Source organism: Cydia pomonella, chromosome 25, assembly GCF_033807575.1.
Source record: "Cydia pomonella isolate Wapato2018A chromosome 25, ilCydPomo1, whole genome shotgun sequence".
Classification (NCBI taxonomy): domain Eukaryota; kingdom Metazoa; phylum Arthropoda; class Insecta; order Lepidoptera; family Tortricidae; genus Cydia; species Cydia pomonella.
The window spans coordinates 3,921,135-3,944,458 of NC_084727.1; the positions used below are offsets into that span (position 1 = coordinate 3,921,135).

Genomic DNA, 23,324 nt, shown 5'->3' on the forward strand with positions numbered 1-23,324 from the left:
CACCAGTCACTTGCAGTAGTATCTTGCACAATAAAGCGCGCAAAAATAACTGACACAATCTTTTTTATTTTACAGCATCATAGGGGCTAGTGTGTGGTAGAGGAAATTGAGGGTTTTTAAACTCGTTTGGGCAGAGCAGAAAAGAACGTTCTCGATGTAATGCAAAAAGATGCCTAAAAATTCTGCCAGCATCCTTATCATACATAGATAATGTGCATAATGTCAATGAGCATAGTTGTGCAAAATAATGCAATTAAAATAAATAAATATTATAGGACATTCTTACACAAATTGAATAAGCCTCACAGTAATGACATATATAACTCCATAAGATAAAGTCTAAGAAAAATACGTGCTGCCCTCGAGAAATCAAGAAAGAATTAGGCTTGAATAGATTGCGATATACATTTGGTCTATATCTAGTAGATGGCGACCCCGTTTGATATTTAACACGTATCAGTGAAAGAACATGGATCAAATAGCCTATGCCGTTCTAAGAGTTGTAGTCCTGTGTCAAAAGATGGCAGTAAAGTTACTTGACTACAAAATTGACTTTGACAATACGCCTCTATAGGTACTCAATTATCTTTGCCCACAATAAGCTCAAGGTGGCTTGTGGCTACTCAGAAAACGATATATATAATATACAAATATTTAAATACATAGAAAATACCCATGACACAAGAACAAATTCATTACACAAATACATGCCCTTACCGGGATTCGAACCCAGGACTATAGGCAGGGTCACTACCGACTAGGCCAGCCAGACCGATTGTCATATGGTGCCACATTACCGAGTGTTGCGAATTTCTAGAGATAATGTCAGCAGGTTTTAATAGATGAGCTATAATTTTGACAGGTATAAATCGTCCCTTATACCTGTATTTTACTCATACTATATCAATATAAGTTTATCCTGTCGTTTCATAAGGTGGCTTGTTAAACAATAATAGTAAGTATCGGATAAGTCTGTTCAAATAACTCTATGTTATAAAGTAAATACAATATATTGTACATTAAATATAATAAAGAAGGGAGCATAATGTTTTCTATTTTATTCTTTAGGTTTTATATTTTGTTATTTTCTCAAACTTATAATGTGGAACAATAACTAACAAACTGTATAGATTTTTTCACTATCGGAAAATGTCCCAGAGTTTTAATGAGCTCTAGTTTAAAAAAAATCTTAAAAAGTGGCATATGTTGGAGATTCATTCCGTAATATCAAACTAAACGCATGACATAGCTATAGACAGTATAGACTCTTTTAGAACGCTTCCTAGACTGCAACTTATGAATCAAGACGAAAAGAAGAACAAGCATACTAACACATCTTCAAATTCTTTTCTAGGGAGATTACGGAAGGAATCGAACGACGAAACCGACAAATTAATATGTACCGTCATTCGAGAGGAAGATGGCTCGAAAACCTTCACGTGTCTCACGTGCGGCAACACGTTCAAGCAGCGCCAGTACTTCAGGCTGCACTACAAACACGTACACCTGAAACAGCGCCCGAAGACCCGCCCCTGCACTATCTGCGGCGCGCAGCTGACCCCCCACAAACACGCCAGACACTTAGAACAAGTTCACGGCAAACCGGCACCCTCTTGCGGGGCGTGCGGCAAAAAATTCTCCTTCCCCTTCGAAGTCATCCGCCACCACAAAACCTTCCACATGGGAGAGAAACACTTCCAATGCGATAAATGCTCCATGACGTTCTCTCACAAGAAAAACTTGAATCTCCACATAATGAAGCATGAGGATATAAAGAAGTTTAAGTGTAAATTATGTGGAAAAGCTTTCAAATGGAGGAATAACTTAACTGAGCATGAAAAGACACATGTGAAGATTAAGAAACATGTTTGCAGTGTATGTGAGGCCGCGTTTGTGAAGCATAGGAGTTTGCAACACCACGTCAAACTGAGACATCCAGAGGCGATATAAGAAAATATATTAAAATAGTATCATAATTTTTAAGAATCTCAGACAACGCATTTTCTAGAAGTAGGTATATGGTTCGAGCCCTACACCCCAACAAGGGGTGACAGGATGAAAAGAAGAAGAAGGTATATGCTCAAAGTTGAGCACGACTTAATAATAAGACTGGATTTACTTTTTTTTTCAACAGACGCAGACGATCAAGTTACAAATATTGCTAAATAGAAGAGCTTTCAGAAATATGTTTAAATGATGACGAACAAGCATTTATTATTAATGTTTCTAGATGTATGTATAGTGTAAAAGTTTTGTATGCCAATATAGTGGTGAATTATGTTTTAAAATGAACCATAATTCTAGCAAGTAAAAAACTACGACTATTATTATATTAAATTGCGTAACATTTAGAAAATATAATGTAAATGTAAATGTCCCATTTATAACGACAAAGCCCCAATAGTTGCTACTAGAAAAATATGTCACAATCAGCTGGCAACTATTGATAGGTTGTCAAAGACTTAACGAGTTTAAGCGTACTTATGTGCCGGCGAATACATTACAGTGGCCATCAGATATATCGTGGAGGCAAACAGGCTCACAAATCTGAACACGACGCTATGAAGGTGCTAGAGTGCGTGTTCAGATATTTTGAGCACCTCTGCCGCCCTGATATATCTGATGGCGACTGTACACAATCGCGAAGTTTAACACATTGAACGCATGTCATAAAATATATTTTGTTTAAATTTGAACTTTAATAATCAATAGAGTTGAATATTGTAACTGCCATATATGGTTGCATATGCGGTAAAGGGTTAAAGAGGAATTAAATTTTCCATTTACAAAAGGGAAACCTCCTTTATTTTTTGGGAAGTATTCATAAACTGTTCGAGAACAACTTAACAAATCGTCTGAAGCCTCGACACGAAACGGTTTTTACAGTACATATGGTGCTACTTTACCGCACTAGTGCGAAAATTAGCATATTACGTTACTCTGTCGAACATTTAAAGGGCCATATGTACTGTAAAACGTTGTACGATACATGTGCGAATAGGTAATTTGCAACTCGTGTCGATTTAAAACACTTTCGGTCGAATTTATCGCCACTCGTTTCCAATTTCCTATTTTTCGCACTTGTATCGTAATGAACTATTTTCATTTGTAAAAATAATGAAAAATTTGTGTTTAATCATGATTATAAAAGTGTAAAATTTGTTACTTAAGCTTTTAAAATAGCTTTCTACAAAAAGCACAAAGTATTGTCTCAAGCCTAAATATGTTTGCATGTTTTTAAATGGCAATATAATTTATATAACGATTCTATCCATAGTTGATTTAATTGTAATTTAAAATATTAATTTTTATAAGCTGCAGTTTTACCCTAGTCATAAAAAACACAAATCTAAACTTTAAATTTACTTAATACCAATAACATGTGAAATAAATATTACTATTGCATAAATTTATACACCGTGTTTTTTTTGTTAATTTCAAGGGTGCATTCCTGAGCTTCAATTAAGTAACTTTCTCAAAGACACTGGTATTCTAATTAACTCCATTTCGGAGATAATCAATAATTTATTTTTATCTTATAAGGTCCCTACGAGCGCATACACTTGCCTTAGGGTCTATTTACATATTGATTAGTGTTTAGTACGAGTTAATACATTTGCTGTTAAACGTAAGTACTATCTCGGACGATCGATGTTTGAAATGTCATTGATATGTGATAGTTTTCAATTGTTTGGTTGAGTTAAACAACGCTACCCCGCCCGTTCCGCCCGTGTTACAACAACGCCATATGCAACATTTAATTACTTTTTATAAAAAATTCAAAACTAAAAAAAAAAAAATTACCTCTGCCAATTAGTTTCCTTAAACGTACTTACTCGTGCACCGAAGTTAACGGAATTCAATAAAAACACGGTGTATAAAGCAATTTTAGCATTAAGTAAAAATTATTAGTAATTAATGATAAAAATAATTTAATTTTAAGAACTTAAGGATTTTAATGAATAAATAGTTGATTGTAAATGGTTATCTGATTTTTACGGACTATACATATAAAAGATAGCACCCGGTGTTTTTTGTCAGCATTTGCCTAACAATCCAATTTAAACTTTAGTGACATATAAGTATTCTTTTTTTACTAATTATTTTTACGAAGTATTTTTAGCCACTACGCGCGACGACTACGTGTTTCGAAGAGCCCAGAGGGCCTGCCTCTCTGTCGCACTTGTAAATTCGTACGTAAGTGTGACAGGGGGGCAACACGTCGAACGGGGTTCGCGGTAGGCCCTCAGGTGTACCATTTACAAGCTCTAAGACCGTTGTGTGTTGTATCGCAACGAGACCATTGGACGGCGCTTGCGGTAAACCACACACAACGATCTCTGTATTTGAAAATGGAGATTTGGCCAAACATGTTATTGTCGTGCGTAATGACTAACACAACAGTAAGATCGTAAATTAATGAGATCTACCTAGCAAAAGTTACCCAGGAAGTTACTTCCTACACTCAAACAGTGTGGAAATGAATCGATTTAATATGGTCATCAAATACTGATTCTATCATTTATTTAACCCCTGGAACGCCGAACCGACAAACATACTTGTACCCGTTAAATGCCTAGTGCCGGATTCGTCCCATCCCCCTCAAACGCCGGATAGGCTCGCGTACGTGCACCCGTTGACTGCCGCGACTTATACTCATATTGCATTGAAATGCAAGTAATATAAAACTCTATTTGTAAGTGTTTAGATCTCAAAATTAAGTTAGAATATGCTAGAATAAATTTGGTGACGATAAGGCACAAGGCAGTTGAGACAGTTTGTACAGATCCGGGACTAGGCAGTAGACGGGTACAAAAATTGAAGACCCTCTGGCAATTGACAGGACTGGTACGGATCAGGCACTAGGCGTCCCAAATATCAGAAGGTATTTATTCATCGTGAAAGACTCAAACATGCATAGCAAGTTAAAGAAAGTAGGTACACTACGTTTTACCAATAAATTTGTCTGGTGGTTTGAAGATTTTATAAGGTGTGTGAACTTTTTTTTTCGCTTTATTTTATTTACATAGTTATCTAAATAGATCAATAGATTTTATAATAGTATACATAGCTAGCATACCTAAACACAGCATGAGCACAAGTAAATAGTTACAAAGCGAATAATAAAGTAACACACTTTCTCTTCTTTTTAGGTAAAGCTCACATAGACGAGTTCGTCACAGAAGTCCCAGACTTGTCAACAGAAAAACAGCACATGTGCAAAGCGTGCAAAGTCTCTTACAGACGTCTGTCAGACCTGCGCAACCATATATCACGCACTCACTTGAAACAAAAGTTCATCAAATGCTCACTCTGCTCCGAAACCTTCATGTATCACACGCAAAGAAAAAACCACATGTATTCTGTACACGCAGTTGAGAAGCCAGAGAAATTCCTCTGCGGACACTGTGGCAGAGAATTCAAAAGGAAAAATACTTTAGCGGAACATATGATGGATGTACATATCGAGAGAAACTGCTCACATTGTGAGCTCAAGTTTGTTAGGAAAAAAATACTATTTCATTTAAACGAGGCTCACGGTGTACCTATGCCGACCTGTGGAATATGCGGATTGAGGTCTGTAAAAGAAAGCGCCCTAATCAGACATCAACGTAACGTGCACCTGAATGAGAAGAATATTGTATGCAAAATTTGCAAGCGGCGATTTTTCACTCGATCTAACCTTCATGATCACATGATTACGCATAATCAGGAGAGGGTGTTCAAGTGTGACGTGTGTGCTAAGACGTTCGCCAGGAAGGAGTGTTATCGGACACATTACAGGATCCACACTGGGGAGAAGCCCTATAACTGCGAAGTGTGCGGTGCGGCTTTCGTGCAGCGAGCCGGACTTAGATTCCATGCGAAAAGCCATCACCGCGACAAGTGAATTTTAATTTTAAATGTATGATTCATATTTAAAGTAGGTAATTTGATAATTTCTATAATCGTTAACTCTCCTGTAGGTATGTTTAGAGGCAGCATATAACAATTGACTGATTATTTTATTTTGATCTCAATGCGCTTTTTGCATTTATTATGCGTATTTATTATTGTATCAAATAGTGATTATGGAGTAGTATATAGGTATTTATAAAGATAGGAATGGAATTATAAAATTATTATCATATGGACTTGTTGTTTTTTATACTGTTATTTTCATAGCCCCACCGTTTCTTAAGCCGACGAAAATAAAGTACCTAATAAAATATGTCACAGATGGTAATCATTTTTTTATACACGATTATATCATACAAATGCGATAAGCATTGTGTAGAAGAATTTCAAAACTATCTATGTGTACGTCGTAAAAATTTCTAACACTTATTTTTACATGGTTCTTCTATCAAATCAAATACAATTGTATTGACTTGGTGTCGCTATTTCAAAACGGTTGATCTGGAAACAAGCTTCAATTTCTAGTACGAGTATGTTGTTGGCCATGACACTAGGACCCCAAAACTGCCAGGAGATAACGTTTCATATACACGTAAGGCCAGGCCAAGGTCCTACCGATAGGAAATATTCAGTTCGATGAAATTTAAATCATATTCAATTGGAACAGAGTTTTATTTGTTTTGTTTCGTTCAACTTTCAAACAAGATAAAATGAACTGTATTGCAGTATAGGTTCAAATTTCAGTGGCAAATATTGAATTTTTTATTTGTACGGTAGGACCTTAGGAGCATACAGAAAAGTTAGCATCGTGTGTTCGGCATCAAATGCAGGTTTCAAAATTAAACTATAATTTAGGTGCATTTTCAAAATGCGGTGGTGACAGCCTTAACGGTCTCTATTTAAAAAAGCGGCCAAGTGCGAGTCGGACTCGCGCATGAAGGGTTCCGTACCATTTAAGACGTATTAAAAAAAAATCTACTTGCTAGATCTTGTTCAACATTTTACCACTTTGGACACACATTTTACCACTTTGGAACTGTCTCTCGCGCAAACTATTCAGTTTAGAAAAAAATGATGTTAGGAACCTAAATATCATTTTTGAAGACCTATCCATAGATACCCCACACGTATGGGTTTGATGAAAAATTTTTTTTTTTTAATTTATTGACGTATTAAAAAAAAACTATTCACTAGATCTCGTTCAAACCAATTTTCGGTGGAAGTTTGCATGGTAATGTATATCATATATTTTTTTTAGATTTTTCATTCTGTTATTTTAGAAGTTACAGGGGGGGGGGGGGGGGGGACACACATTTTTTCACTTTGGAAGTGTCTCTCGCGCAAACTATTCAGTTTAGAAAAAAATGATATTAGAAACCTAAATATCATTTTTGAAGACCTATCCATAGATACCCCACACGTATGGGTTTGATGAAAAAAATTTTTTTTTTAAATTTTTATGACGTATTAAAAAAACTACTTACTAGATCTCGTTCGAACCAATTTTCGGTGGAAGTTTGCATGGCAATGTATATCATATATTTTTTTTAGATTTTTCATTCTGTTATTTTAGAAGTTACAGGGGGGGGGGGGGGGGGGACACACATTTTTTCACTTTGGAAGTGTCTCTCGCGCAAACTATTCAGTTTAGAAAAAAATTATATTAGAAACCTAAATATCATTTTTGAAGACCTATCCATAGATACCCCACACGTATGGGTTTGATGAAAAAATTTTTTTTTTTTTAATTTTTATGACGTATTAAACAAAAACTACTTACTAGATCTCGTTCGAACCAATTTTCGGTGGAAGTTTGCATGGTAATGTATATCATATATTTTTTTTTGATTTTTCAATCTGTTATTTTAGAAGTTACAGGGGGGGGGACACACATTTTTTCACTTTGGAAGTGGCTCTCGCGCAAACTATTCATTGGTTTGAACGAGATCTAGCGAGTAGTTTTTTTTTAAAACGTCATATAATTAAAAAAAATTTTTTTTCATCAAACCCATACGTGTGGGGTATCTATGGTCTTCAAAAATGATATTTAGGTTCCTAATATCATTTTTTTCTAAACTGAATAGTTTGCGCGAGAGACACTTCCAAAGTGGTAAAATGTTGAACAAAATCTAGTAAGTAGATTTTTTTTTAATACGTCTTAAATGGTACGGAACCCTTCATGCGCGAGTCCGACTCGCACTTGGCCGCTTTTTTTCTATTTTTGTGTGAACATCATAATGCGGTTCATAGAATACATCTACTTACCAAGTTTGAACAGTATAGCTTTTATAGTTTCGGAAAAAAGTGGCTGTGACAGAATCGGACAGACAGACGGACATGACGAATCTATAAGGGTTCCGTTTTTTGCCATTTGGCTACGGAACCCTAAAAACGAATCATAACGAAAAGTGTCGTTGATAAACCACTCTTAAACAGTGAACAAAGCAATGGAGGATATTTTAATTAGATAAGTACTAGACAAATTGTGATATGTAGCTTGAAGTATGTGTTGTAGAATAATACTTTCGGTCATTTAATTATACAAATAATTTAGTGATATATCCAACATGTTAAGAATCCCACGCAACACACGCATTTTATCGACTGCCCATTGATTTTCAGGTCGATTCGTTGAAGAGGAACTCCGTCTCCTTCCATACGTGTCAATCATCGAGAACGCTGGCGCCAAGAAGAAATATATGTGCGTACTCTGTGACAACCGTCCCGTCACAGCCTACACCATGAGACGTCACGTCATCACTCGTCACACAGATGTCAAATGCTCCATTTGCCAAGAAGAATTCACAACCACACAAAAGAAGAACGACCATCTCGTCAACACTCACAAAATAGAAGTCGAAAGCAATAAAACGGTTATAGAAAACAGCAAATGCACCTGCGATATTTGCAAAAAACAATACACGAGTAAAAAAGGATTACAGAATCATATATTCAAAATGCATACGCTGAGGAAATGCCCAGATTGTCCTTTAATGCTCACAGACAGAGAGCTATCCATGCATCGGAACGATGTTCACAAAACGCCAATACCTACATGTGGGATCTGCGGCTACAGAAACAAGAAAACTTGTCTACTCTTACTTCATCAACGACAGGTGCATTTGAGGGAAAGGACCGTGCCGTGCGAGTTCTGTAATCTGACGTTCTTTAACATAAAGCATCTGAAGAGGCATTTAATCAGACATAAACCGGAAAAGATACACGAGTGCGGGTGGTGTCACAAAAAGTTTCCGCGGAAGACGACTCTACGGATGCACGAGAAGATTCACAAAGGGGAGAAAAATAAGGTGTGCGAGCTGTGTGGCGAGCGGTTTGTGCAGAAGGCCAGTCTGAATTATCACATGGTTAAGCATCATCCGGATGCTTGTTAACCTTCGCGCTTTTCACTACAAAGCTGATAGAAGGTTACGCTAAGCATGTAGCAGACAACTCGCGCTCGAAGTGAATACGTTAAAATGTGCAGTGGCCGGAACAGTAAGCTAACTAGACTCGCTTACTCGAAAGCGGTGAATTCATATCTCTATTCTCATTATCTGATTTCTTACATTTACTGGAATATTTCAGAGCAATTCTTTAATCATTCTTGATCGAATGAAGCTTATGTTACTTATACTGTCAGAAGTTGGCATTTCTTAAATTTTCTTTCTTGTTTGTAATTTTAGAAAAATGTCTTCTGAAACCAACATGTGAAATGTATATGGTTTTTATAATAGGTAATTTCACAGTTTAGCTGACGTATTTTAGTCACTTTAAACAACATATTTCATTTCGTTTATTTCAGAACCATGGTTAGAATAAGGTGTTAACATGTATTAAGTGCATGTATTTCGGGGGGGTTTTATATGTTATATCACGTAATAAATCTTTCTTAGTTGTTTTAATGTTCATTTTATATATCTGCAGTACCGGCCAATAATATATCACCTTCGTTTTTTTGCATGAGCATGTATGGAGTAAACAATATACAATTATATGTCGAATACTGCAATGAAATACTGTGAATTACAATAGGAGACTCAGCATATTACTAAAAAAGCTCAAATAAAAAAATATCTAGGAGACCGAGATTTGCTCGGGAAACATACAAAAACTCAAAAATGCTCGTTTTCCCAGAGGTAAGACCTAGCTAGATCGATTTTTCGCCCCCGAGTCATCGAAATCGTTAGAGCCGTTTCCAATATCCCCGAGATATATATATATATATATACCGTGTTTTTATTGAATTCCGTTAACTGCGGGATGGGTAAGTACGTTTAAGGATACTAAATGGCATAGTTAATTTAAAAAAAAAAATATTTTTTTAATAAATAATAATTAAATGTTGCATATAGCGTTGTTGTAACACGGGCATTATATTTAATTAAACCAAACAATTGAAAACTGTGACATATCAATGTCATTTCGAACATCAATCGTCCGAGACAGTGTTTGCGTTTAGTAGCAAATGTACACACTCGTACTAAACACTAATAAATATGTAAACAGACCATAAGGCAAGTGCACACGCTCGTAAGGCCCTTATAAGATAAAAATACATTATTGATTATCTCCGGAATGGAGTTATTTACAATACCGGTGTCTTGAGAAAGTTACTTAATTTAAGCTCAGGAGTGCACCCTTGAAATTAACGGAAAAAAACACGGTAAGTATATATATTAGAAATGCTCATTTAAAGGTATAAGATTAAGTTGACTATATTTGAAATAAAAAAAACCATTACATGAGACTCAACGAGGGGGGTGGGGTTAGGGTCGGCAACGCGCATGTAACTCCTCTGGAGTTGCAGGTGTACATAGGCTATGGAGACTGCTTACCATCAGGCAGGCCGTATGCTTGTTTGCCACCGACGTAGTATAAAAAAAAAAAAAAAAAAAAACTAACTTTTCTCATCTCTAGTACAAAATACTACTAAAGTAGTGAGGTGGACTTACAAATATAAAAAAAAAGTTAAACCGTAAAAACATAGAGGTGATATATTATGGCCAGTACTGTATGTTTATTGCATTCCTATAAAACCTGTTTTATGTACTTGTATGTGTATTAAAGTGTTATCAAATATATTTTTATATGTTTTATTTCTCTAACTTTAAAGGTATATAAGCGGTATTCGACTTTTTTGTACCTATAATATAATATACCGTCACAGAGTATTTAATGTAGAGGCCTGTTGTGTAAAACTCTTAGAATGACATTTGCCTATTTGACCCATGTTTTTTTCACTGATATGTGTTAAATATCAAACGGTGTCGCCATCTCCTCGAGTATAGGCCAACCAAATTTATATCGCTATTTTTCGTGGCACGTTTTTCTCTTAGACTATATTTATCTTATATGGAGTTATATATATCTTTGGTAGGTATACATACTTCTGAATCTTGAATCCGGAACAAACTAAGGATGTGACGTATTATGAAGTGTGAATTTATTTTAACTAAAGTTATTTGATTACTTGTAATTGTGACTTGTGCTTATGATATTTATGATCAGGAGTCAATAATGAATTTAAAAAAGATATTAACAGGAGGTCTATTTCGATTTCGAATACCGCTCCTGAAGGCCTAACCAAGATGCAAATCGTATCCATATAAGTGCGACACAGAGACAGCGCTTTATTCAGTACTGCGCAAACGATGGGCATCTTTGCTCGGCCCCAGATCCACAACCCTTTTATTCCCAACGTAGAACTACCAACGGACATGTGTACCACAAACAAAATTTTAGTAAGTACCTATTTCATTAAGTATGAGATTTATAAACTTACGCGATCTAATTTACATCCACAAAAGTCACTTTGACTCTAGCTAATTCGCATAGGCTCCGACCACGCTAGGTTTGCTCTGACTTGGCCATGACACATAAATTCCCCTAGGAGCGCCATACTAGGTCCCCAACAATCTCAGTTTTCCATACAAATGTAGTTACGCTCTCATTTTAAAACGACTGGCCAGATTGCTCTGAAACGTTTTACTTAAAATATCTAGTTCTGTAATTAGTTTATGTTGTTGGCCACGCTTGGCCCGTGGGGTCCTAATGCTCTACAACTTTTTAAAGAACTATCTAAAAGGCTGGTCGACTTCACAGGTGACCGAAGAGCTGGCAGCTTTCTCGCACAACGTATTATTAGCATCGCTATACAGCGGGGAAATGCTGCCAGCATCCTCGGCACCATGCCAAAGGGGCCAAATTTTTTAGACATATTTTAATTTTAGTTAGTATTAGTTTTTAGTTTTAATTTAGTTTTATTTAATAGATAACTTAGTTTATTTTTATTGTGCCCGACATTTAATTACTTTTTAATAAATTAGTTTAGTTTACGTTGTTTCAGATTCCACATATAAAAAAATACAGCGAATTTATAAACTGGAGTTATATACACTAATAAGAGGACTAGATATGTCTAGATATGTCTCATGTCATTGTATGTGCAAAGTTTCATTACATTCCAACACGTAGTTTCAAAATGAGAACGGAACTCCGTTTGTATGGGAAGGTGAAATATTCCGCCGAGCTTGCCGGGGTCTCTTGACATACGAGGGCTGCAACTTACACAAAAAACAACAAACAGATATAGCTATGAATGGTTTTATTACCTTTATATTTGCTCTCCAAGATGAATGATTCATTTTTGCATATGTTGAAACCACTTTTCATAGCAATTATTCCAATCAGTACCCCTAGTGTAAATAAATTCGATTTAGAAACGTGACGTACGCGTTTGCGTTTAGTCTCATTTTGTATTGGATTTAGAAAGAGCGCGCCAAGCGGGACGTTTTGGAAACTCAAAATCCTATACAAAATGAGACTTAACGCAAACGCGTTCGTCACGTTATGATGTCGATAAAATTTACACTAGGGGTACTGATCTTTCTATACAAAACGTGCATTTTGTAACACAAAAACGGTTTTTTCGCGAGTATTTTTTTAAACCAAATTTTCATGTAATAACTTACAAATACTTGAAATACTCTTTATACTATTGCTAAGAGATGCCTCTATCTTGCGATATGTACTATGACCATCTTGCATTATGAGTTCGCGCACAGCATCTTTATTTTGTGGGAATACATTTTGATTTTGAGTGGTTTTTTTTATTCGTCCGTAAGCATACGACAACCACAATTTAACTGACTTCGAAAGGAATTACTCCTCAAAAGTCGTTAAAAATTGATACATCCACTAGTTTTTTAATTTCACACCGAAAATCGTTAAATCCGTTGCAGATGAAACGAGTAATTTTTAAAATGATGCTACAGTGTAAAACTACTTTATAGATATATGAAACAAACTGTATTCTGCTTCCAAAGAGTTCCATTTTTAAATGTTATATATATATTAAAATAGTTCTAGCAAAGAGAATTTGAAATAGAGTTGAATTTTTAAAGAAAATTTTGTAGCCACAGTACATTTATGCTAATTTTCGACCCATGATTAATACTTTTAGAACTTTATTTGATTTTGATATTTATCAAATTTAACTCTATTAAATTAGTGAAAGATTAAGGATCAAAGTCAATAGCGTTCTAAATGATTTAATCATGTGTCGAAAGATAGCATTAAATTTACTGTGTCTACAAAGTTTTCTTTGACAATCCACCTCTATTTCAAATTCTCTTCGGTTCTAGTAAGTGGCCCGTTTCGGATACATAAGTAGCAGCCCTCGTAGCACTTGGCATTGAAACCTGGCGTGGACTGGCTCTATTTATTAACAGAAGGGTAGTAACAGTAAGTAGTACTGCCAAAGACACGAATTAAAGACTTAACTGAAGAAACTTAACTTAGTTAAGAGCCCTTAATCCTTGGAGCGTTCTCCGATTTCACGAAATAACGCTCGATAGATGGCGTTGGCGCTCGGTACGCGAGCGCCGGCAACGCGACGCGCGTTTCAATGCAGACTAGAATAATCTTGATAGTTTTCAATATAATTTCAAGCAACATTAATTTTAGTGTCATATGATATCATATGGGCACTCTTTATTTTATTGTATATGCACAGTAGTTTTTTTTTTAATGTACACTACTACTAAGTGTACAGACTACAGAGTGTACTATAACCCTTGCTCTTTATTCTGTCTCTTTCACACCAATGGAAAATGAAGAAGTTACTAAATGACTGCAGGTATAAATAAAGTATATTAGTGCGATAGAGAGACAGATAGTGTTTCGTTGTCGTATCGTAAACGATTGGCATGTTGGCCACACACTTGCTTAGTGCCTAGCCAAAATACCAATCGTTTGCGTATATTAGTGCGATAGAGAGAGAGTAGTGTTTCGTTGTCGTATCGTAAACGATTGGCATGTTGGCTACGCACCCATGATACCTAGCCAAGAAGCCAATCTATTGCGCATATTAGTGCGATAGAGAGACAGATAGTGTTTCCTTGTCGTATCGTAAACGTTTGGCATGTTGGCTACGCACCCATGCTGCCCAGCCAAGATGCCAATCGTTTGTGCATATTAGTACGAGAGAGAGACAGATAGTGTTTCGTTGTCGTATCGATTGGCATGGTGGCTACGCACCCATGCTCCGTAGTCAAGATGCCAAACGTTTGCGCACATTAGTGCTATAGAGTTTCAGTGTTATTTGAAATCACGTTAGGGTTTGTATTATTATTTTTGACCCGAATGAAGTCCATCCAGGTTCTTATGATGGAGTCAGGAGTTGGTCACCAGAACTCCTAATCTACTCATTATAATTCCATCGTGCTTGGGCTCAAAAGATTTGCCCTGACGAACACCATCGATCTAGATGAGGTCCAGGGTCTCATGACGGAGTCAGGAGTTGGTCACCAGAACTCCCCAGAACTCCTAATCTACTCATCATAACTCCATCGAGTTTGGGCTCAATAGATTTACCCTGATGAGCACCATCAATCTAGATGAAGTCCAGGGTCTCATGATGGAGTCAGGAGTAGGTCACTAGAACTCCTAATCTACTCATTATAATTCCATCGTATTCGAGCTCAATAGATTTGCCCTGACGAGTACCATCGATCTAAATGAAGTCCAGGGTCTCATGATGGAGTCAGGAGTTGGTCACCAGAACTCCTAATCTACTCATTATAATTCCATCGTGTTTGGGCTCAAAAGATTTGCCCTGACGAGTACCATCGATCTAGATGAAGTCCAGGGTCTCATGATGGAGTCAGGAGTTGGTCACCATAATTCCTAATCTACTCATCATAACTCCATCGTGTTTGGGCTCAATAGATTTGCCCTCACGAGCACCATCTATCTAGATGATGTTCAGGGTCTCATGATGGAGTCAGGAGTTGGTCACTAGAACTCCTAATCTACTCATTATAATTCCATCGTGTTTGGGCTCAAAAGATTTGCCCTGACGAGTACCATCGATCTAGATGAAGTCCAGGGTCTCATGATGGAGTCAGGAGTTGGTCACCATAATTCCTAATCTACTCATCATAACTCCATCGTGTTTGGGCTCAATAGATTTGCCCTCACGAGCACCATCAATCTAGATGATGTTCAGGGTCTCATGATGGAGTCAGGAGTTGGTCACTAGAACTCCTAATCTACTCATTATAATTTCATCGTGTTTGGGCTCAAAAGATTTGCCCTGACGAGTACCATCGATCTAGATGAAGTCCAGGGTCTCATGATGGAGTCAGGAGTTGGTCACCAGAACTCGTAATCTATTTATCATAACTCCATCGTGTTTGGGCTCAACAGATTTACTCCGACAAGCACCATCAAATTACCATTATGATGAATAGATTAGGAGTTCTGGTGACCAACTACTGAGTCCATCATGAGACCCTCGACTTAATATAGATCGATGGTACTCGTCAGGGCAAATCTTTTGAGCCCAAACACGATGGAGTTATGATGAATAGACTAGGAGTTCTGGTGATCAACTCCTGAGTCCATCAAGAGACCCTGGACCTGATCTAGATTGATGGTGCTCGTCAGGGCAACTCTATTGAGCCCATACACGATGGAGTTATGATGAGTAGATTAGGAGTTCTGGTGACCAACTCCTGACTCCATCATGAGACCCTGGACCTCATCTAGATCGATGGTGCTCGTCAGGGCAAATCTTTTGAGCCCAAACACGTTGGAATTATAATGAGTAGATTAGGAGTTCTAGTGACCAACTCCTGACTCCATCATGAGACCCTGGACTTTATCTAGATTGATGATGCTCGTCAGGGCAAATCTATTGAGCCCGAACACGATGAGGTTATGATGAGTAGATTAGGAGTTCTGGTGACCAACTCCTGACTCCATCATGAGACCCTGGGCCTCATCTAGATCGATGGTGTTCATCAGGGCAAATCTATTGAGCCCAAACACGATGGAGTTATGATGAGTAGATTAGGAGTTCTGGTAACCAGCTCCTGACTCCATCATGAGACCCTGGACCTCATCTAGATTGATGGTGCTCGTCAGGGCAACTCTATTGAACCCAAACACGATGGAGTTATGATGAGTAGATTAGGAGTTCTGGTGACCAGCTCCTGACTCCATCATGAGACCCTGGACCTCATCTAGATTGAAGGTACTCGTCAGGGCAACTCTATTGAGCTCAAACACGATGGAGTTATGATGAGTAGAGTAGGAGTTCTGGTGACCAACTTCTGACTCCATCATGAGACCCTGGACCTCATCTAGATCGATGGTGCTCATCAGGGCAAATCTTTTGAGCCCAAACACGTTGGAATTATAATGAGTAGATTAGGAGTTCTAGTGACCAACTCCTGACTCCATCATGAGACCCTGGACTTTATCTAGATTGATGATGCTCGTCAGGGCAAATCTATTGAGCCCGAACACGATGAGGTTATGATGAGTAGTTTAGGAGTTCTGGTGACCAACTCCTGACTCCATCATGAGACCCTGGGCCTCATCTAGATCGATGGTGTTCATCAGGGCAAATCTATTGAGCCCAAACACGATGGAGTTATGATGAGTAGATTAGAAGTTCTGGTGACCAGCTCCTGACTCCATCATGAGACCCTGGACCTCATCTAGATTGAAGGTGCTCATCAGGGCAACTCTGTTGAGCCCAAACACGATGGGATTATAATTAGTAGATTAGGAGTTCTGGTGACCAACTCCTGACTCCATCATGAGAACTTGGACTTCATCCGGGTCAAAAATAATAATGCAAACCCTAACGTAATTTCAAGTGAAAATGCGTTTTTCAGAAAATCGCAGCCAAATAACACTAGACCTTACTCATAGTGTTGTGTTCCTGCCGGTGAGTAAGGTTGCCAGAGCTCAACGAGGGGCGGGAGGGGGTTAGGGTCGGCAACGCGCATGTAACTCCTCTGGAGTTGCAGGCGTACATATGCGGGCCGTATGCTTGTTTGCCACCGACTTAGTATTAAAAAAAAAGTAACACTGAAAATCCATCAATAAGCGAGTCTGTTAGGCATACTGTAAAAAATGAACTTTTATTAAGATTTTCTAATCGCAGTATATAGCACTTCTCGGAACTCCGTAGCTGATTACGATCGCAACGAATGCCTGACAATCGAGCACAGGTCCGTCCTCTAAGCGCGCTCCGCGCGGACTGAGAGCGGGGCGTCGCTGCTGCGTGATTTATACGTGTTTTAAAAAAATATAAATTTACGGCAATGTAGGTCCCATAGTTACGATTTTTTTTTTATAGGTTAACATAAAGTTACAGTTTGCTATAATATTATTTTTAAAGCAAAATATGCGTACAATTTGCGGAAATAAAATATAATAAAACCCTGTTTTCGCCAAAAAAATGAAGAAAACTCGGAAGGTATTTTATCAGTTTTTTCAAATGAATCTTCGATTGTTAATCATTCCAGCCCCTCGTACGAGATATGTTGAATCAAATTGTAGTCATTCATGTACCAAATGATTCTTGTTTATAGCAAAATTGAGAACCCAAACGCCACATCTCACTGCAAAATTTGGAAAAGACTCCCAAAAAACCTCATTAAAAAAGAGGTTTAAAAGAGAAAATGAAAATTTGAACTGTTGGAGCCCCTAGTTTAGGAAACGATTATTTAAGTACGTTATCAGTTTTTGAATAAATACTAATAGTTACCTCGTAATCTTGAATGAAAAAGGAAGCATTTTACAAAATACGCTCGTCTGTAGGAATAAGGACTCTTAAAGAGGTTAACTGGTAGAGAATGGCTTCTGGCATTGAGTTGGCCTTTTATACAATTGATACTGCGCAATAAAGCTTAAATAAATAAATATAGTTAACACCGCAGCTTTTCCGATAACACCTTCTTCTTCATATCGTTCTTCTTCTTCATATCGTTAAAATATTTTCTCCTTACAGATGAAGAGAGACACCACATGAAAGGCTGCTTCAAGTGCAAGAAGATCCGCAAAGTAGAAGAGCTGGGCGACACGAAGACCTGTCCGGACTGCGGAACTGTCCTCACCAACTGCTTCGTGAGACTGGTCAGAGAGCAGCTTCAAGCCGGGCCTATCACCAACTTCTTCATCACCACGGAGGAACCGGTGAACAACGGGCAGGCTAAATCAGGTAACGATAGTTTCACATAACTTCAGCAACGGTATATAATTAATAGTGAACCGGCTATAGGGATAGTCTTGCAATAGTAGGCAAAAGTTGTCCGGACTGCGCAACCGTCCTCACCAACTGTGTAATGAGGTTGGTCAGAGAACAGCTCAAAGCGGGACCTATCACTGACACCATCATCACCACGGAAGAACCATTCAACAATGGGCAGGCTAAATCAGCCCGCGTAGCCAACGTGCCAATCGTTAACGCTCTGTAGCGTAGGGTATAGTCATCTCTCTCTATCACTTTTCTACATTAGTGCGACAGTGATTTTTCAAGCAAAATATAAAATGAGTAAAACTTGGAAAGCACAAATAAAATGACTCATATTATAATTGAATATGAAGGTACAAAAAAGGTACAAAAATTTGGCTTTTGTTGAATTTATCAATAATCACGGGAACATAGCGTAATTCTGACTGTCAGGATGGCGGGTGACCTGTTTTTTGATGATAACTTTACGTACCGTGAGGTACAATTTTTTTTTAAACGAGGTACTAAATAGTACAAATTAGGTACAAAAATATGGTATGCTTTTCATTTGATTTTATTTAGGTACACCCGCCATTCTGACTCTCACCAAAATCTTCACCTGCTACAGAGTGGGGAAAAAACACACTAAGATCTATTTGGGTTGCACAACTGTCCTCACTGCGTAATGAGGCTGGTCACAGAGCAGCTCAAAGCGGGACCTATCTTCTTCACCATGGAAGAACCGGTCAACTACGGGCAGGCTAAATCAGGGAACAGAACTTAAGGAGCGGTATAATACCACAAATAATCATCCAATAGGGGAGCGGATTGATATCAAAATCTACACTGTGCACTGAGAACAGAGTAAAAAGATACAAAGAATTGACCGGATTAGTCGCATCCTTACTGTGTAGTTAGACTGGTCAGAGAGCAGCGTATATACTCCCACATTATCCCTCTGGTGTTGCTGTCGATTAGTGACGGCAATTGCATACCATCAGTCGATTCGTGTACTAGTACTCATATCTTATAAAAAAGGTTATTTCTTCTTCCACGATAGTAGTGGCACTAAACACGAGATATTGATGAAACCCCTTTGTTCCAGAGCCCCAGGCCGCCGGGAGCTCTGCTTCAGAGCCGGCACCGGCCAGCGTGCTGCGCGACTTTCTGCTGAGAGGACTTGCCGGTGAGTCCAACATCGCATCCCAGCGTAAAATAAGGACGCTAAGCACGGAGAATTTTGTATATTGACCCAATCGCACACACATACCTAATTATATTGCTGTCTCGCCTATGATGCCGGTGGTCAATACCACGATGCGAGCGGGGCATCAATATATGCGTGTGCGATGGAGATATTACCTCTATTAGAGTAAGAAACAGCATTTAAATACAATGTTTAATCAAAAATCACAAAGTATTCGCGCTCTGCGCTAAAAACCGATCTGACATTACCCAAGCGACGCGGCTAGTGATGGGCGCGGCGCCATTCCGGTAGTGATGTCCGCAGAGGAACCGACAAACGGAGTTGCTGCCTTTTCAAAATTTTAAAATCATTTATCCAATAAATTATTTTACAATGTTTCGTCGTGCGTACTTACTTTAACACTGAAAGTGAGATGTAGAACTTTCGATAAGCTTCATAAGCTTAAAAAATATTTAAAAAAAGAATACGTCGTTGAATCATTATCACAGAAAACTCACATTGGTCTTAACGACAGAAAACTTCTAACTACTGAATATGCTCACAAAATTTCACGGGTATCGGTAAGAATTGCGAGCTGCAGATAACTATCGGACATACGAAAGCATTTTTGCCCAAGGTGAAACTGAGGACCTTCGCTAACGTTCGGTCAATTAGGAAAACCATTTAGGTGTTGGTTGTTTTTAGAGTTCCGTACCTCAACAATCGGAAGATGTCTCTTTTTGAAAACCACAGTGTCCTAATACAAAGTAATTTGTACTTCAAAGTTTAACTTTTGACAAATCAAACATTTCACAAATTGGTTCTTAATTTTTCACCTCAGCAGCTCGAACAAGCCTACTTTGGTCACTCCAGGGAGTGACCAAAGTGCGACTTTCCTCAATCCAGGGAGTGAGACTAAGTAGCTTTTTAATTTAGTGAAGGCCACGAATACAGGAATAAAAACTTTACTTGATGTTGAATGTTTTTAACCTTTAATATGCTCTCACTACTGAGGTGAAAAGTTGTATGTGTCACACGAGAGCAAAGTTATTTTACATCTCATGTCTCGCAAGAAAAACTATCTTTCCTTCCTTGTTGCACAAATAACTATTGTATAGTGCCATTTTGGGTCGCAAAGAGCGACATCTTTAAAAACCTGAGTATAAAATACTGCATGCTCCTGGGGTAAGATTTTGAGACTGTTACTACACCCCGTTTTTTTTCAGATTAGAAATTGTATAACCTCAAAAGTAGTGGTAACTTTTTTCTTCAAAATTAAATCTTAGTAACTATGCACCGAATTATAGTGTCGTTTACATAATGTTATGTAAACGATATATTAGATATCATAGGAACGCTAGCAGGAAGAAAATGTTAATTATCAATACTTTTGCGGTTAGAAAAATTCTAAGGCTGTACAATACAAAATAATCTGTTCTTCAAAATTCAACTTTTGATAAATTGGTTCTTAACCCTTTACCAGGCTAAGGGATATATATTTCCCACATGAAGCACTTCAAACATGTGTTCTATTTTCGATGAGTAAGACTGACATTCCATTGTCATTTTTGAACTGTCAGCCTGGTAAAGGGTTAATGTTGTGTAATGTCACTTTGGTTCGCAAGGAGCGACATCTCTAAAAAATAAAGATCTGTAAGATTTTGAGATTGTTACTAGAAAAGCGGACAATGCATATTCGAAGCGGATGTTGCTTTGATCAGTTTCACCGAGTTTCACGCAATGTCAGTCTTCAAACATATCCCATTAATTTTTTTTTTCAGGTAATTCAAAACAAGATGAAAATGAAAGTGGGAAAACAGTTGATAGTCAAAAAATGAAAAAGGAAGACTCGGATGACGATAGTTTAGAAAGCTTAGATATGAAACAAGAAGATTTTGAGGTGTACGGCTGTATGGAATGTCAGAAAACATTCAGTAAGAAGACCAGCCTCCAAAAACACATACGAAACCTCCACCGAAAGGTTTTACTGAAGTGTCCTGACTGCGCAGACAGCTTCCCCACCAAACGAACACTGCAGAATCATGTGAAGAAGGTGCACGATAAAAACACCGGGCCTGAGAAAGGTAAGAGTCGTTTTTAATGGTTCTACTCCTAATTCTCATAATTCCCTCCCAAATCTCAATACATTTTTTCTTTTATGGACAATACAGAAAGGTGTCGGGTACGTGACGCTGTTTTTTAACACTTCTGAAAAAGCTAAAGAAGTCGATATTTGGCTCGATAACATATGATAATGTAACTTTAAATTCAACAAAATATACAGTATCACCAAAGAAAAGCATTTGTTAAAAACTGGTTAATGGGGAACTGAAGTTCAAGTTTTCTGAACTTTACAGGCATTTAATTATAAATAAATTTTCAAAAACTTTCGTTTTAAAGTTGGTTACCAGCTTTCTAACACCCCGTAAAGATTGTTTACATTTTTGACTTGTGATATTGCATGCATGCATGCGTTCTGCGCACTTTTGATTTGTAACTAGGGGCATCCGGTCAACATTTACGTTGTTTTTAACAACGCTCATACGCGTTGAGAACTGTTAATAAGTAACCTAGGTAATTATTTCAATAATGGTATTGTTTATTTGTAATCAGGCGGATATTCAAACTTTAAAAACATGAAGTTTGTCGTTTCGGTGCGTTTTAGATGCTGTCATTAATGATAATGTAAACAAACGATCAAAGGGGTTTTTAAAAGTATAGAAAAAATATTATTATGTTAAATCTGCCGTAAAAAGGGTCCAAATTTAAATAAAATAGGTACTATGTAAGTAATATTATATCTGACCTAAATATTAACGATTTTTAGTAAATGATTTTAGTTAATGTTAATATTCAATATTTGTGAGATCGAGCTTTGCTTGGAAAACATATAAATACACAAACATATTATGCGTGTTTTCCGTTATCGTTACAGCCGTTTCAGAGATCCTCGAAATATATAAAAACATATATATACAAGAATTGCTCGTTAAAAGATATAAGATACCCTGCCGTACCTATAATTTTCTGCATGTAGTTAGCTGCCATACCTACGCGTCACGTCCCCGACTAATACTTTTGGTCGAAGGCCCCTTTAGAACCTTCTAAAATTCCATAATATTTGTATTAATATCAATTTGTTCTTTAACGGAGGGACTTGTGAGGATATTGGAGTGAATATTTATTTAGGTTCAGGAGAAAATTATTGGCTGAAAACGAGTCTATTGTGAAACGAGAGCCAGGACCTGAATTTAAGGTAGGGCAGCATACACAGGCAGAACGGTAGAAGCATTTTCATTTTCAGGTTGATTTTTGTCGCATAGTATTGAGACATTGTCCGCAATATATTTCGGAACGTTTAGGATTCGTGTTAGAATTTTACGCCTTACACGCATCTAAATACCTACATCCGAAGAGTATGAACAAGCTAATGATGCCTGGGTGTACGTGTGTAGCTGTGTAGTAGGCGTGGACCATGTTTATTGACGTAAGATGCCACTGAAGTTTAGCGCGGCGTTGTATTTTGCAAGTGTGTTTGAGGTTGTCCATTGTCCACGAAAGCGGTGCCTTTGTAGAGTCGGTTTAAGTTACCTTTGCACCGGCTTGAATAGAACAAAGTAAGGAAGTTTCATTACAAAAGTCATATTTTCATAGATATTTGACAATAATGATACATTACCCCATTTTGTCATTGCAAAGGCCATGCTGAGT

The 23,324-nt window shown here is 37.6% G+C and overlaps 1 protein-coding gene across 9 annotated transcripts in view; it reads left to right on the plus strand.

The window, feature by feature from the left end:
* Positions 1–23,324, plus strand: part of LOC133531550 (zinc finger protein 852-like) — a 119,234-nt gene that overhangs the window by 53,038 nt on the left and 42,872 nt on the right. For 8 of the 9 annotated variants that reach the window (XM_061869836.1, XM_061869830.1, XM_061869834.1 and 5 more), the window contains exons 7-9: positions 18,206–18,415; positions 19,533–19,613; positions 21,395–21,697. In XM_061869836.1, coding sequence (XP_061725820.1) covers positions 18,206–18,415; positions 19,533–19,613; positions 21,395–21,697 — 594 coding nt within the window. Of the gene's footprint in view, positions 1–5,153; positions 6,131–18,205; positions 18,416–19,532; positions 19,614–21,394; positions 21,698–23,324 lie in introns of those variants that run through there. The other variant, XM_061869838.1, reaches the window with a different exon arrangement.